The 17,565-nt window shown below is 41.8% G+C and overlaps 1 protein-coding gene across 12 annotated transcripts in view; it reads left to right on the top strand.

Moving 5' to 3' along the window:
- Positions 1-17,565, top strand: part of tjp1a (tight junction protein 1a) — an 80,197-nt gene that overhangs the window by 52,870 nt on the left and 9,762 nt on the right. For 7 of the 12 annotated variants that reach the window (XM_080730827.1, XM_080730832.1, XM_080730826.1 and 4 more), the window contains exons 12-21: positions 3,595-3,703; positions 4,757-4,976; positions 6,523-6,707; positions 7,597-7,692; positions 9,235-9,261; positions 11,397-11,479; positions 12,330-12,540; positions 14,721-14,821; positions 15,054-15,416; positions 16,481-16,753. In XM_080730827.1, the coding sequence (XP_080586953.1) occupies positions 3,595-3,703; positions 4,757-4,976; positions 6,523-6,707; positions 7,597-7,692; positions 9,235-9,261; positions 11,397-11,479; positions 12,330-12,540; positions 14,721-14,821; positions 15,054-15,416; positions 16,481-16,753 (1,668 nt within the window). The remainder of the gene's footprint in view (positions 1-3,594; positions 3,704-4,756; positions 4,977-6,522; positions 6,708-7,596; positions 7,693-9,234; positions 9,262-11,396; positions 11,480-12,329; positions 12,541-14,720; positions 14,822-15,053; positions 15,417-16,480; positions 16,754-17,565) is intronic. The other 5 variants (XM_080730824.1, XM_080730823.1, XM_080730831.1 and 2 more) reach the window with 1 other exon arrangement.

Raw genomic sequence — 17,565 nt, 5'->3', positions numbered from 1 at the left:
TGTGGCTAAAGTTAACTTTGAACTATAGTTAAATGTGTTATGTTATTACGTGCTGTTTTTCCCCTTATGTCTTATTATTTTTAACAGATAAATGCATAAAAGTATGAAGAACATCTGGTGTTATTGTCAAAGTCCTCTAGCCATAACTGCCCACACTATCTTGGATATGGTTCTGTGAAACTATGTTCCTTTTAGCCTTGTGTGTGGCCACAACAGTTTTATTGGAGTGGAGATACCGTTGGGAGTTATAGTACAATGTATCTGTCAGGCTATGAGTCATTCCCTGGCTTGTGCTCCGTGTCTTATTTATATTCCAACGCACAATAGAGGTCATTCTTGCTCCCTAACCTCGCACAGTCGCCTTTCTGTTTCACTGAAGTGACATTGTACGATGGCATGACGGAAACCCCCTTGATGTCAGTCCCCCATTCTGTCTTGTTTATAACACGAGCAGAGATTACACCTGCACTGCTTGACTCAGTAGGCCAGTGTCAGCCCGTGCCAAAGCACTGACCTAGGGGCACGGTAGTACAGTAGCTGACGCAGTAGCGTTGACCACATATACTGTAATCACTACATCCCTGGTTCTATTCTGGCTGGCGAATTGTGTTGTATCATGTCTTTCCCCCCCCACCCTCCCTCAGACCTCGTTCACTTTCCTTTCTCTACTGCAGTTCTGTTTAACCACTTAAACCTTCTAGTTCACTGGTTCCCAAGCACTGGGTCGGGGCCCATTTGTGGGTCGTGGACACATTTTTATGGGTCCCTTAATTTTTGTTGTTGTTTCCTACACTTAGTTTTTAAATATTATTTCAAAACTTTTTCAAACAACATTATCCAAAAAGCTATAAGAATTTCATGAATAAAAAGAAGTAGTAATTAGTAATTTTCATTTATAGATAAAATAAAAATCTCAGAAATTCCATAAATTAGAAAACAAATGTTAAAGGGTAGTGAAAATAGCCGATCTACAAGCTCACAACGCATGCGTGCATTGTGTGCTTGTATATGTTATCAGTAGTTTGGATCCCGGGCAAACGTCCAATTTCTCTTTTGGGAACCACTTCTCTAGACTTGGTACTGTAAACTGGACTAGAATTGGCTCTGAACTTGGACCCCTTTTTTCCATCTACACCAAATGTCTTTGCCAAAAACAGCCGGTACAAGCTGTTTATTGGCTGATGTTCCCTCCAGAAAATGGATGCTGGGGTGGGGTTCAATTGGTTAAATAAAAACAAAAGAACTGCCCAAAAAACACAAAGCACTGGCTAACACAATTATCCCTTTGGTAATTAAATTGTCCAATCATGTCTGACCTTCCCTTTTGTTAATAAGGTCAGGCCTGGACTGTCCTCTGTGTTCCTCCCACAACACACAGCCAGGGTCAGGGTGTTAAATGAGGACTTAAGTCCTCCACACTGTACAAACACACCTCTAGGCTTCCAGGACATTGTTTTCCATTTGTAGGTTGTTTCCTTTTGGCCACGGTGTGCTAGCTGAGATAAAGACGTCAAGCCCCCCAGTTTCTGGGAAGGATAAAGGTGTCTCTCTGTGTGGGTTCAGTGATCCAGGCCATGTGTTTCTGGCTCCCCTGTGTCCCTTGAAGCAGAGTCAATAAACAGTGGTTATTGTGTTTGGGACAGCAGCAGCAGTAGGAGGAGGAGAGGGGTTGGTGGTGGAGGGGGAGTAGACTGGTTTGGCTTGGACAGAGTTCTCCTTTACTCTCTGGCTCCAAGAAATGAAAGTGGCTATAGCTGCTGGACTGATAATTAGTACAGTAGTGTTCTCCTATGTAGCTTAGACAACAAACTCTGCATTTGAATTTCATGTCACAGCTGGAGCAGGAGTTACAAGGATCCCGGTTCGATCCCCTAATAGCTCCTAATAGTATGGATCAGAGAATGAATTTCTCTTTGGGGATCACTACCAGCCATACATCCATCTTCAGGTGGGGGGTCACAGAAGAGAATCCCAAACTTCCCTTTTCCAGGCCACATTAGCCACTTCATACTGGGGGATCCTAAGGCGTTGCAAGGCCAGCGTGGAAATATAATCCTCCCCCATCGGGTCCTTGTTCTGCCCTGTGGCCTCCTTCCAGCGGGACGTGCCCCAAAGACCTCCTAGGGAGATGCACAAGGGTATCCGCGCTAGATTCCCGAACCACCTTAAAGGGGTCCTGCCACGCCCCGAAATTATAATAGTATGATACAGTAGGATACAGTAGGTCACGTGGTCTTTTTTAAAACGGTCTGAAATCTCTGAATCAAATTATCCCATCCCCCGTAGCGCAGCCCCCTCCACTCGGAGGAGTAGAGAGACAGACAGGAGACAGCCTGGTCAGCAGATATGGGATTTATGGCTATTTGAAGTGAGCTGGATCTCTGAAATTGAGTACTTTTCCCACCACTGTTCATTAGAAAGGAACGGCTCCCTACTGTGAACCGAATCATATCGTTCATTTCAAAGAGCCGTTCAAAAGACTTGATTTGTTCGCGAACGTCACATCTATACTGGCCAGCCGCACGCAGTTCGAGGATGAGTTCGAGCGCAGCTGCCCAACTCAGTGAAAACATCGTGTTTTCCATTTCAATGAATAAACATAAACAAGCATATTCCCATGAACAATGGGGAAGTAACCACCGGAAATATAATTTTTATAGCCACAGATTTATATATAAATGTGTGTCTTTAGCTGGTTAGCTTTAGTGCTAGCCCAGCTAGCTAGCCCTGTGGGAGCATAGAAGTTGTGAGGGCTGTGACTGTGAGAGCGAGCCTGCGGGCGATGGGAAGAAAATGTACATTGTGCAGACATACAGTAAGTAACAGTCAATTAATTAATTTGATTGGCTTATCGTGCATTCCCACAATGACATCAAACAAATATTAACTTGTTTTTAATATAATTTCTTAAGGTGACAGTAACCCTTAAGGTGGCATAACCCCTTTAACTGGCTCCTTTCCATGTAAAGGAGCAGTGGCTTTACTCTGAGTCTCTCCCAGGTGACTGAGCTTTTTACCCTAAAGAAAAAAGCCACCCGCCTCAGAAAACTCTTTTTGTCCGCTTGCATCGGCAAGCAATTATTTTGGTCATAACACACAATTCATCAAAGATTGGATGGTAAATTGAGACCTTTGCTTTTCTTTGGTCAGCTCTCTTTTGTCACAACAGTGCAGTACAGCGAACGCAGCACCGCTGCGATTCTCTGGCTGACCTCCCCCTCCGTCCCCCCCTCACTCGTTGCGAACATACCCTGAGATACTTGATAATACCATCCAATTCATATAGTGGTACTTAAAGTCTCTTAAACTGAAAAAGTTACTTGAACTCCTTCATTCGAAGCAAGGTCTCATTCTCTACCTGGAGTAGGCACTCCACCGGTCTCCTGCTTAGAACTATCACTACAAATAACCTTTTATTATACTCATTGAAACCAGAGCTCTATATATTGATTATATTTTCACGTGGCCATTTTGCCCTTACGTCATACTAGGGACAGTGTGTGGAAACCCTGGGCTGGGGTGGGGTTTTGAACTTGGCTTTGCTAAAGCCGTGCAGACTGTAATCTTATCTGTCTCCACCCCATGCATGCACAGGTAAATAACGTGGACTTTGCCAACATCATACGGGAAGAAGCTGTGCTGTTTCTGCTGGATCTCCCAAGGGGAGAAGAGGTCACCATTCTGGCTCAGAAGAAAAAGGATGGTGAGAGACAGGCTGGATGTTTGCTAATAACTGTACTCATCAAAATCATGAATGCTGGTGCATAGCAGTGTACTTCTTCACTTAGAGCAGTGGTTCTCAACCTTTTCAGGCTGCGACCCCCCAAATAATCATATTTTAACTGGGGACCCCCCCAACCCTGACGAGCACTAAGAGTTGAGTCATTACATTTTGTATATCACGGTTCTATTGTGAAAATAGCAGATCTACATGCTCATGAGGCATTGTGAGCATGTAGATCGGCTATTTTCACAATTTCTGCCTCAAATATTTGACAATTTGGCCAGTGTTTAATTTTTCATTTCAGAGGTATTAAAGCAGAAATACCCTGCTGACATAAGCAGCAATCATGCAATTGCTTATTTAAAAATATATATATATATATTTTATTTTATTCAGGCGGCTAACAATGCTTCCTAAAGAAATGTTGTGTGTGTGACACTTCCTGGGGCTACAATCTGCCTCCAAAACTATTATTTTTATCTGTGAGAAGTTCTGTCATTGGTCGATTAAACTGGGTGCCCATCCAAAATAACAGACCAATCAGGACCGCCTCTTGTTCTTGTTCAGATTGGTTGACCTGTCTGTCAATCCTTTTAGCCCCGGTCAGCTGGTTCATCCACCAATGAGCTGCTAATGACAGAGCTTCTTACAGATAAAATAATAGTTTTGGAGGTAGACTGTGGCTCCTAGAAGCGCCACAGACACTCCCTTTTTTAGGGAGCATTGTTAGCCGCCTGAATATAATAAAATAAAAAATAAAAATAAGCAATTGCATGATTCCTGCGTATGTCAGCAGAAAACTGCTTATTGTTGCTTTACAAAGTCCTTAAATTGTCACTTTAGAAATGTGCTATACACTTAAACTTTGTGTTGGTTTGTTTACTGTTGAATGAGAATACAATATTTCACATTAAGTTAATCATCTGGGGACCCCCCCAAAATAATTCCCCCCCTGGGTCCAGACCCACAGGTTGAGAACCACTGACTTAGAAGACATAGTTCTGATTTTGTCACATGCTCTTTCATGTCCAGTGTACCGGAGGATAGTGGAGTCAGACGTGGGTGACTCCTTCTACATTCGGACCCACTTTGAGTATGAGAAGGAGTCGCCGTATGGGCTGAGCTTCAACAAGGGCGAGGTGTTCCGTGTCGTAGACACGCTCTACAACGGCAAGCTGGGCTCCTGGCTGGCCATTCGTATCGGCAAGAACCACCAGGAGGTAGAGAGGGGAATCATTCCAAACAAAAACAGGTAAACTGTACTCTGTTTATATGCAAGTTACCGCTTAGACTGTGGACAAGTGGCAGAGAACGAGACTCCATTGATGGGATAGCTATTGTGTTTCTTTTCACGTTAGCCGTCTGGAAGATGGTCTATCCGTTAGTCTCTCTTCGAGTCTTAAAAGGAAGTAACTTTTTCTTTCCTGTTTAATATTAATGTTCTAATGGAAGCCAATGGAGTTTGGATCGGGATGAAACTTTGGAATCATACCTCATAGATAGTCATAGTTGATCTCATATTCAGATATCCATATGAAGTCATGCTGTTATAAGATAACATGTTTTTTTATAATATTAATATTGTGTGTTTCATTTAGGTCAAAATGTGCATGTCTTTGAAGAACTGTGGTATTATATATAACCTACCCAACAGCCATGTGTTATCTAGGCCTGTCTCTGCAGCCTGCAGCAGTGTTTACTAGGATTCCTCTCTCCTCACTGCTGACTGAAGATGTAGCCTAGCGCTCACAACCTAGCAGGCCCCCACATGTTTCATATATCTTGTTTCCACATTTGTGAAATATATGACGTGTCACCACCTCCTCTTCCGAGCTATTAATAATTGTTATAGCAACGGCAAAGATGAAGTCTAAAAAATATATATGAAAGGAGGATATAGGAGTATAGGCACAAATTATGCAGAAATCAGTTTGTCATTTACACTTGATTTACACTTGACTTAACTAATTTACTACAGGAATATTTGACCAAACCACTCGTCATATCCCGTTTATTTTGAATGGATGGTGCGCGGATCGTGCATGTTGCTGTACAGATAAGATCACAAAAACATCCATCTCGCCGCGACTAACCATGAGCATGCTATGAGCTCACAAGCTAGTGCAGAAATGCAGAAGACGAGTGGACGGATCATGAAACAGAGAAATGGGTTTTCCTGCAAAATGTAACATGGAAGGCAATGCAGATCCGTTTTAACTGTTTCTGGTCAAAACAAGAATCACTACTTTTTGAGCAGATAAACGGCAGCATAATGTTGGATTAAATGCAATAAAAAAGAAATCTGTCAAGACTCGTCATTGCACAGAAGGCATTTTAAAATATCTCGTCATTGCTAGTAAATGAGTTAATGTACAGAATAGGCTTCAGTCTGATAGTTTTTTGAAGTGCAGCATATTAACTGGACTTACATTTGATCTCCCGTTAACTTCCCTGTTAAATTATTTAATGCTTTAACTATTGAAAAATAGCAGATATACAAGCTCACAGCGCTGCACCGAGTGCCACGCTGCGAGCTTGTAGATATAAGTGTTTGAATATTTTTGACCCGATTCTATAAGTTGTCTTCTAAATCTTTCTATGGTTTTTTGAAAAGCCTATGTTTCTATGAGAGCTTGTATATCTGCTATTTTTCAATAGCTAAAGTATAAAATAATTAAAGCCTCTCCACCTTGGGCCCTAGTAACTCAGTCCCACTTCCACCCCCTTGTGACCTGCCTACGACCTTGCTAGACTAGACTGCTGACTTCATCTCTCATTCTCCCCTGTCTGTTGCACAGAGCCGAGCAGCTGTCCAGTGTGCAGTACACTCTCCCCAAAACACCAGGGGGGGATAGAGCTGACTTCTGGCGATTCCGCGGCCTCCGCAGCTCCAAGAGGAACCTGAGGAAGAGCAGGGAAGACCTGTCCGCCCAGCCGGTCCAGACAAAGTTCCCTGCATATGAGAGAGTTGTGCTGCGAGAAGGTAGGAGCACATTGGTGGAATGTATCTACTGTATGTACTGTACTTAAGTACAGTACTTGATATATATATATATATATATATATATATATATATATATATATATATATATATATATATATATATATATATATATATATATTTTTTTTTTTTTACTTTACTCGAGTATGTCCAAATTTTAATACAGTATTGAGGGATCTCAGAGGCAAATATTGTATTGTATACTCCTCTCCTTTGAATACAGGCCTTTTACTTCTAACTGAGAATGTCTACATTGTGGTATTGATATTGTTTTGACTACTGGTAGGAGCACACAGGACAAGCCTGTTTTGATATAGCTTAGTATTATCAGTGTTGCCGTAGTCTTGGGTCGCGTGCTCCCGACGATCCATATCTTTTCTAAGCCGGGGTCTCGCACCCCCCAAGTTCACACCTCGCCAACTGTTTTAACAAAGAAACAAGCCTCTATGCATATCAATGTATAGTAGGTGTTGAGCGACGTTCGCGACCCCGCAGACATTGAATCACCATTGCACCACTGAGTATTATACAGAGGAAACTCTGTCAATCGCCGTGTTATCAAGTAGCGGCCTATCTCGGAGCATGACTGATTGGCCAGGCTGTTCATGCCCCTTCAGGCTAATCTATGTATATTTTGTTGTACAGCCCTTTCGACAAGTGTCATGCAATCAAAGTGACACAGCTCCACAATTATGTCAAAATATCTTCCCCTTTCTTTGCCGTTTATAGACTGAGGACACAGTCAACCATGTAAAGGTCAAAATAGTGAACAGTAATATAAGATAGTTATATCACGTTGACAATGCAACTGTTTAATCCTCGCGCATATTCTTAACACAGACTTGTTTGTTTTTTATTATTTGATTTCCAGCTGGGTTCCTGAGGCCTGTGGTCATCTTTGGTCCCATTGCAGATACTGCCAGAGAGAAACTGGCCAGAGAGGAGCCAGACATTTTTGAACTAGCAAGTAAGTATCACAAGATTGGTCTTATGTGTTCGTGGTTTTTGTACCGTCTCATGGATTTGTAAATGCATTCTACCTCTTAAGAGCAACATGGATGACTTTTCCCACCTGTTCTCCATGTGTTTCTCTTTCTAAATGTGTACAGTACCTAATGTAGCAGGGTGTCATTTAACCACTGAAACCCTCTAGACTTGGTAAACTGGACCTGAATTGCCTCTGCACGTGGACCGCATTTTTCCATCTACACCAAATCTCTTTGCCAAAAATAGGCTATCTACAAGCTCACAACGAGTCTCACGACACATTGTGAGACTCATTGTGAGCTTGTAGATTGTGCCCCCCCAGAATATGGATACTGGGGTTCAAAATGGACTCCTTCACATAAAGAAACGGGTAGCCTATTGCACTCATTGCTCTTGCAATGAAGATCATGAGCCACTGGGAATAATGGAGTGATGCCGTGTGAAAGATAGAACTGGCACGACTGTCTCATTTTACTACTTAACACAAAGTCATTTCTCAGCTCAGGGCTTCCTCTCCAGCTTCAATCCCATCTTCCCACAGGAATGACTGTTGGCCACCCTGAAAATTACAAACATAAATCTGAAGTTTTAAGTTATGATGATGTATGACTTTGCTGTATAAATGGATGCTGTTGTTTTTCTTATCCTGTTGTCGTAAGATTAGTATTTTCATGGAAATTAAATCTACACTGTCACATAGAAGTTCTCTGTTGAGGCGACTGATTTCCGTCTTTTGGATTTCTTTGAGATCAACGTAGAAAAGAGTGTGGCAGGGGGGTACAGTACTCACTTTGTTGTGAATGTAAATCAACAACAGGCAGACATAAGTTACAAAATTGAATGAAATAGGCCTACAAATGATCAGTAAATATAAAGGAAACTTATTTTCAAGTATAAATAACTATATATTAATGATATAGTTAACGCACACTTAAAATCTTCTGTCATTTGAGACTTACCGTCTAACAAAATTGATTGAAATTAAATCATAGGAAATGTGCAAGACAATGAAGTTAGAAATTGAAAATGGATTATCTACAGGTAATTGATCTAATTATGTGTCGATGGACAGTTATAGTCTACACTTTTCCGTTAGTCCTGACTTTAAACCTCTAACTTGATTCAGTGTTGCTGAGGACAATATGTGCATTTAAGATGATATGAAATGCAAAAGTGATAAGACGGGAACAGTCCATCTTCTCGGTACGTACAGTATACTTGATTCAAGAGGCGGCTAGATTGTCTTTCAATTCCACCCGGGACTCTTTCTCTCTATTATTTCTTTTTCTCTCTCTTTCAGTCACTCGGTCACTCTGTCTTTCTTTCCGAGGTTAATTTCACACCTGGAGGAATTGCAGCACTCTCTAATGTTTAGTTTTCTCCTCCACACCCAGCGTTGAATTACAATTACCTTAAGTGCACTCACTGACACAGTCACACACGTGAAGTGATTCCACTCCCCTGGTCCTGTATGTTTTGTTTACATAACTCCTAAGTCTTTGTAACTGTATTTCCTTTACAGAAACACAGCAACAGGAAGGAGGGGAAAGTATGTCAATGTCATGTTCTTTTTCTTTGTTTCTTTTTCATCTTTTTTCCCCCCTTTTAATTAATCAATCAATCAATCAACGGTAGAATAATGTAGTGTTGCTGGCTAGGTGGCCTACTTTGTAGATGTGTTTGAATAGTGTGTTGCTGGTAGGTGGGCTACTTTATAGATGTGTTGGAATTGTATGTATTGCTTGGTTATATCTTAAAGGGGGGTATACCGCTCATTTTAAGAATTCAATTATGTTATTATTCTGTCCTATGACAGTCTAGTCAGCATAATTTAAACACTCTCCCTATAGCTATATACATCAATGTGATTTTACTCTAATGTACCAAAAGTGCTGCTCTGTAGATCAATTAACTGCAACATGATTTTGTTGATTTGGTAAATATTTTTGTCTTAACATAATACATCATTTATAATATTATGAAAGTCCTATCAGCACTATCTTTTCTTTTCCACAGGTAATTCTGTGACTTTAACATTTCTGGTTACTAGTAGAGAGAGTAGTGAACATTATTAAAAGTGAACCAAACTTTCCTGGGTACATGAGTAATTTCCTAGTTGAATTCGGTAGTATTCCCCTCTTATCTGAGTAGGTTGCATCAGGTAGAATTTCTCCTGAACCCTACCTATAAAATGCTCTTATTTAGAGAAAAATGACTGATTAGGAGTTTTTTGTTCAGTGGTACGTTGATGTATGTAGGTTAGCAGTTTAAGTGTTCAATTGTAACATGATAGAGAAAGTGTCAGCACACTTTCTATGCAAATAATGTGTACTGAATAATGAACACGGAACAATGAAACAAAGTGTACTTATTCACCTATTCCTTCTTTACAAATTTGCCTTTTAAACTGTCAAAGCTGTCTATGATGGATTTCATGTTGTTTTCTATTTGTGTCTTGAAATGTTGCTGTCCTACCAACATTAGACTTGGCACATGAGTAGAATAATAATTATAATGTTAAAATAATTAACAAGATGAAGTTCCCGTTACAACTTTTAAATATATACTGTATGTTGTGGCAAAAATGTGTTTGTCTAAAATTCAAACAACTATTGCCCCAAAATATAATCAGTATATCAATTTTGTTTAGGCTTAGTTTGTGTGGCCTTACATGACTTATGGTTTGCAGTCAACAATAATTCAAATCATATATGTACACAAAAGAAATCTCATGCAAATCCATCAAAGGGGGATGTTGATGGTGGCACTTAAGCCTTTTATAGAAACCTTTAATAGAAAAATGGATGTATATATACAGTAGGTTGTAACTGTCACAATTCATGCATGGACCGCTATAAAACTCGCCAGCTTCCATACAGCTGTCAAATTGTGACAGCTTTGGATCTTTAACATTCTTGCACAGACTTTAACCCCAAAGTTGAGGTTTTCGATTATCTTGTGGCTTTTGAAATGCATATTTGTTTGGACTGTTTTTATAGATAGTTCTGTTGACCACACTATTTGTATATGTATGTTAGAAATGAAGAGGTTAAAGCCTGCCCATGTAATGGGTTTGTGGCTGTTAGGAGTTTACACAGTAAAGTCCTCTGTGTTAATTTAACCCAGGATTTTACTGTGTGGATACAGTAATATCCTGCTTAGGTTATTGTTAGTTAGATGACTCCAAGAGAGTACCTTCGTCTCAGTCATATAATCTTCTACACAACCTTGTCCAAGGCGCTGAGGTTTACAATGGACGTTAATCTGGAATGACCTTCCCGCTCTTGAATGTGTGTTATACATCATGTCAAAGCTTCACACGTAACACATTTCCTGCGCTGCAGTTAAACCCATATGTGCTATATTTAATTGCACGTGCACATTCATTATATACTTTTGTTTCCCCCCCTAAACCCCTGCCCCCCAAAAATGACTTGATCGCTATTGCATGAACTGAAGCAGATTCTGCAGGTCTCCATTTTATCTTCCATTATCTACAGGCTTTCCATAAACGTACGTTTGTCCACTCCCATACATAGATGGTAATAATCTACCGATAAATCTGTGAACGGGAGTTGACAACTGCACACTAATGATGATGTGTAATTGTGGCACAGACTGTTGTTGCAGCCTGTCCATGACGTTGACGCAGCGCTATAACTGTTGGTTGCTCTCCTCCTACAGAGAGTGAACCCAGGGATGCTGGAACCGACACCAAGAGCTCTGGCATAATCCGACTGCACACCATTAAACAGATCATTGACCGCGTGAGTGGAGACAGTCAACACACACACACTGCAGAGAGACATCTTCACTTCTGACACGTCTTATGACACTTGGGCTAGGCCAGTGGTTTTCAGACCCAAGGCACACCAACATGCAAGTTCAGAATCTGAAGCTCACTTGTATGCCTGTAGATCTGCTATTTCTTTCTATTCAATTTGAATTATTAGTGTTTAATATCTTTTTCGGTATAATGCCATTCCCCAAAATAGGGGTGGCAGGTTGATTGTGGTTATAGAAAGATTTTTTCTCTGTTTTTAGAAGGAGTATAGTTAATAAAAAAGATCATCTTAAACATATTTTTGTAGTATACACTGCAGTAATGTGCATTTGTTTCAAGATCCCAAGGCACAACTAGACTCTGCATATCATTTGGGAATCACTGGGTTAGGCAGGCAATAGAAGGTTTTTTTTTCCGCAGCGCATTGCTGCCCCCTGGTGCACAGTAGTCATTAACAGACAGCATGGTATGGATCTGAGAACATTGGTGTAGGTCGGTGGTTCTCAAACATTTTCATGTCAAGGACCCCAAAAATTGATTTTAGAAAATTGCTCTATGCGTCGTGAGCTTGTAGAACAGCTAATTTCAAATAGCCAACATATGAAGTTGGTTAAGCAGACTTTTATGCTATATAAGCACATTTTGCTGGGCACAGCAAACCCCACTTTGAGAACCACTTGTCCTGTTATTTTATTTATACATTCGTTTTCCATTTGATGAGAAATTCAGATTACCTATATTTCTGGACTATATAATAATAATAATAATTGGTATCCATCTACATGCATTTCAACATGTTTTTGTTGTGTGTGTGGTGTGTGTGCATGTGACAGGACAAGCATGCAGTGCTGGACATCACCCCCAACGCGGTGGACCGTCTGAACTATGCTCAGTGGTATCCCATCGTGGTGTTCCTCAACCCTGACACCAAGCAGGGCGTCAAGACCATGAGGACCCGCCTCTGCCCGGAGTCCAGGAAAAGCGCCAGGAAGCTCTACGACCGAGCCCTCAAACTGCGGAAGAACAACCACCACCTCTTCACCAGTGAGTGTGCTGCATGCAGGGCGTCACAAGGGAGGGGGAAAGTGGGACCGAGTTACTAGGGCCCAAGGTGGAGGGACCTTAATTATTTTATACTTTAGCTATTGAAAAATAGCAGATATACAAGCTCACAGCGTGGCACCAAGTGCCACACTGCGAGCTTGTAGATCTGCTATTTTTGAAAAGTCGTGAAAATGTGTGCAAATCTTAGAATATATGTATTTTTTCAGCGAACATTTGTATGTCAAATTTAGCTTCTGCGGGGTCCCTGGAACTAAATATTTTGAGGTGGGGGTCCTTCACATGAAAAGGTTTGAGCACCACTGACATAGAAACAGGTTTTTAAAAAAAGAACTTGGAAGGATTTGAAATATTCAAAGACTTGCACACATTTTCATGATTTTTCAAAAATAGCAGATCTACAAGCTCGCAGCGTGGCACTCGGTGCTGCGCTGTGAGCCCGTGCTGTGAGCTTGTATACCTGCTATTTTTCAATAGTTAAAGCACAAAATAATGCGTTCGCAGTCTAAATGGGTTAAACTCCCTCCTGCTATGAAGAACATTCATGGGGGGGGTGGGGGCCGCAGTGAATCCTTGTACCCAGGGCCCAGAATTTGGTGCGACTCCCCATGGCTGTAGGGGGAGGAATTGGTAGAATGGACGCAGGGAAAAGAGAAGTGGAGATTCAGAGAGAGAGATTTAGCAGCGGGGGTCAAAAGTGAGAAGCGTCAGACAGTTGACAGCTGAGTGGTGTAACGTTAGACTCTGTGCCGTAGAGTTCCCTTGTCATGCCGTGGCCCTGTTCTGTCAAACCCTGTCAGACTGTTCTCATCCTTCCACCGCAGCACTCAACACACATACACACACACATGCACCCATATTCCCATATTTAGACGTTCCCAGCTTTAACCCTGTTCCAATGAGAGATGTGGAGTGTCATGACAATTCTTTTTATGAGTGTCTGTAACCGTCTAGACATCAGCGAGAGGCCCTGGGGAGCATCCATGCCATGGACTCACCCACTGTAGCCAGGATATACCAGCTATTTTCTTCCAGTCCAAACATTGCTGCTCTAATCCCGTTAGAGCAACTGTGTCTGTATCATCTTTAACCTCTGTTTCTTGTTAACACTTGATAATTGACGTGTGTTTATACGTATTCTCTATACTTGTCTATTGCTGTCCCTTTCCCCAGTATAACCATCCTAATTATAATGGTGTGAGCCCTCTACTCTGTTATTTGTATGTGTTGGCTCCCTGTGCTAATCTGCTAAGTAGTGTTTTTGTTGTCGCGGCGGAGCGCAAACCTATTACTTAAGTGTAATTGTGTGGTCACTCAGTCACACTGACACAACTGTGTGTGTGTGTGTGTGTGTGTGTGTGTGTGTGTGTGTGTGAGAACACGAGCATACGCCAACTCTGTATATTTTAGTTCCAATCAATAATGCAGTCTGGGGGGGTAGCCTCTCCACCAAAAGATTACATTGTATACATGTTTTTATTCTCGAGTCTATGTGCTTTATTCAGCTATTTAAATCCTAAAATTAAACTAGACATTAGACAACAGACCATTTAATTCATAAAACATATTTTGGGCCTGTATATATTGCAATGTTTTGTAAACATTGTACTAACTAAATAGCAATGTCCAAATAGCATAAATTTCCATCTACAAATCAAAAGCAGAATGTATGTAAATATAACCCTAATTTCGTTTTTATCATGGATTTGGCCTTTAATTGTCAAACACTTGTCATTATGTTTTACTACATTTAACTTCACTGCCTCTTCTGTAGGTTTACCTGGTCTTTTCTGTAAAAGTGATTTACTCTTCATTCAAATTATTTAATTGTAAGAGTGGGGAGTATTATGCTGTATATCAATAATACGCTGGCACCCCCATTTTCTTGTTTCAAAAGTGTTTCACCAAACAATAGCATGTAAAGATGTGCCACTTTAATGATTGATATTAAAAAAAGTTCTGTGGCTGGCTCCTTGACATCTGAAAGTCTTAAGTCTCATCTAGTACAGAAATGTATGTATTGTTTTGTACTCAAAAGCAACAGATTTTGTCATTTTTAATGGCACCAGTGACCTTTAATGCCCATCCTTATCAGTGCTGAATAGTTGCTGATATTCGATATTGATGGCAGAGATGTGTTTTCTTTCTTCTGTGTTGTTCAGCCACCATTAACATGAACAGTATGAATGATGGCTGGTATGGAGCGCTGAAGGAGAACATCCAACAACAGCAGAACCAGCTGGTGTGGGTCTCAGAGGGCAAGGTAACACACTCATATCAAGTGAAGTCGTTAATCAGTAATTGATTTAAAACATTAATAATTGGTAGAATAATAGCTAGAATAATCGTATCGGAGATTATCGATACTTGCAATCATATACCCTTATATAATCTCTCTATCGATGCCTTATGCCCCATAGGGGGTGAAGAGCATAAGTAAAGTGATTAATCTCCTCTCTCTCTGTCTCTTTCCCTCCCTCTCCACCTCCATCCAGGCCGACGGCGCCCCAGAAGACGACCTGGACATCCACGACGACCGCCTGTCCTACCTTTCAGCGCCGGGCAGTGAGTACTCCATGTACAGCACGGACAGCCGCCACACCTCCGACTACGAGGACACGGACACGGAGGGCGGCGCCTACACCGACCAGGAGCTGGACGAGACGCTCAACGACGACGCTGGCCCGCCCTCGGAGCCCGCCCTCACCCGCTCCTCGGAGCCCGTCCGCGAGGACCCGCCCGTCATCCAGGAGCCCCCGGGGTACGCCGGGTACCAGCGCACCACCACCGCACCCCCCCAGCCGGACCCAATGAACCGCATCGACCCGGCCGGCTTCAAGGCCCCGGCGCCCCAGCAGGTAGCGTTTCTGAGAACCGTGCGTCTCCCCTGTTGTCTGGAGGCCGTGGTTTGCGTTAGGAAGGTGTTCTGGAAGCGATATTGAAAAAAGAAAAAAGAGATGTCTTTTTATAAACAATTCTTATATCCTATATCCGTCTGTCTATCTATCTGTATGTCTACTGCTACAAGTGCATTGGGAAAGTGAAAACCTTCTGTGGCCAAGTATTTATCAAAAGTATACAAGATTATATATTATATATATACATATATGGTTATATATACATTTATTTATTTAATTATCTATTTATTACCTCTATCTTTAGCTGCTGGTTGATGTTTGTGAGTGCGTGCGTGCGTGCGTATGTATTTTTGTGTGTTCTTTTTTTAATTCTGTTTGAACTTGAGAACCTAATAATAAGCCTGACTGTTATGATTGTACTCCGTATTACCACAAGCTGTCTTATTAGCGTGACTGTTGGTCCTGTTGTTGCTGCTGTTCTCACTGGGAGAAGAAACCTATATGTTTTTGTCTTATATGTGTCTGTATCAAATAATCACCTCTGTGCACTTCCTAGTTACTGCTGAAATACCTGCGGTCAGGACTGATGATGTGACAGCCAAGAAAGTATTATGTGCATGTCGGAAAATAATAGTTAAGCCAATATTGCTGTAAAAATGTATTGAGTAAAGTATTTATCGAGGCTCGATTGGCCGTTGTGATAGCCAAAGCTTAATATTTTGTCCTGATGATGTCAATGAACATAAAAAAAAAGAACAAAAAGAAAAGAAAAAAAAAAAACACCAAAAGAATAACGACTAGAAAATCACTGTAACCATAGAATTAAAATGAAGTCACTCTACATTACTAATGAAAACGTTGTCCTGCTACTAATTCCTACCCCTCACATGCCACTGGTTGGTCCAAAAGTCACTAATAGTATGGAGTATGGAGGAGGGTGTTACCTGTAGGCAGAAAAGAAGAACAGGTTTGCAGAGGGGTTTCCTGTCAACGCAGTTGTGACTAGAGGGCAGCCGTAGCGCTTCGGCACACATGTTATTAAACATCTCTGAACCACTTCACAGAAAGCAGAGGCCGCTGACATCCCTAGCATCCCTCAGCAGCCTGAGCCCCTGGCTGAGACATTGCCCCCTGCTGTCGACATCACTGTTAACACTGTAGGGGGTTTGTTGAGCCCCGATGAGCCTGCTCCTCCTGCAGCTCCCCACAGCCAGCCCAGCCCCAGTCCCAGCCCCAGCCCTGAGGCTGGCTCTCTTAGGAGGCCCACCCCTGAGCTAGCCCCTCAGAGCGTGACGCCAGAACCTCTCCAGTCCGGACTGCCCAGTCCAGAACCAAAGGTATCCATCATGACCGTCCACCTCGGAGGCTTCTCCATGGCCTGGTTTCAGCTTGGCTCGGTGTGGCTCTGGCCCGGCTCTGATGGCCTCTGTCATCCGCCTGTGCTGCTACTGCTGCTGCCTGTCTACCTACCTACATACCTACCTCCTGCTGCCACGCTTTTCTCTTTTTTCCTTCCGCCGTGCATGTCTACTGGCCACGTTTGCCCAAAGGGACTGGTGTGGGTGTGTTGGCGTGAGTGTGGGTGGTTGGGTGCACGTGCCAGAGTGTTGAGTGTGCGCTGGTAAACAACAGTGGGCATGGAGGAGAGGATGGCTGTCCTACATGGAGAAGAGCAGTGAAGGCTCCTAAGGCTCTCTCTCACTGTTGCTTACCTTTCTTTGCATGGCTGCAACATGTTTGACTTTGTCTTCCTTTAACCAGTAGAATTAGATTGGTTTGTAATTGTGACTTTTGGTTAATGCAAAGAGAATGGACAACTTCGTTTATTTTGCAGTTCATTCATTTTCAGTCATTTTAATCTGTTTATCCCTGCATTTGAAACGTAGCCATGTTACCAACTTACCAAGTACGGTTTAGTGGAAATATTCCAATACATGAATTCTTAATGGTTACTTCTCAAATATCAGGATTTCCAGAATGGGTTACTGTGTTCTGCAGATATGCGCTTATAATGTTGAAAGGGGTTTTATGTTTCTTATGTAGCTTATGAAAGCACCAAGACAGTGGGTGGCATTTTCTCTTCCAATTGAACATGCTTCAGTAGTACAAAAAATAGTCACAAATATGAATGTGTCTTACACAATTAAAA

The sequence above is a fragment of the Nannobrachium achirus genome (genome assembly GCF_963921795.1).
Source record: "Nannobrachium achirus genome assembly, chromosome: 7".
Lineage (NCBI taxonomy): Eukaryota > Metazoa > Chordata > Actinopteri > Myctophiformes > Myctophidae > Nannobrachium > Nannobrachium achirus.
Note: the sequence above shows the minus strand (reverse complement) of the source record. Positions and strands in the feature narration are given on the sequence as shown.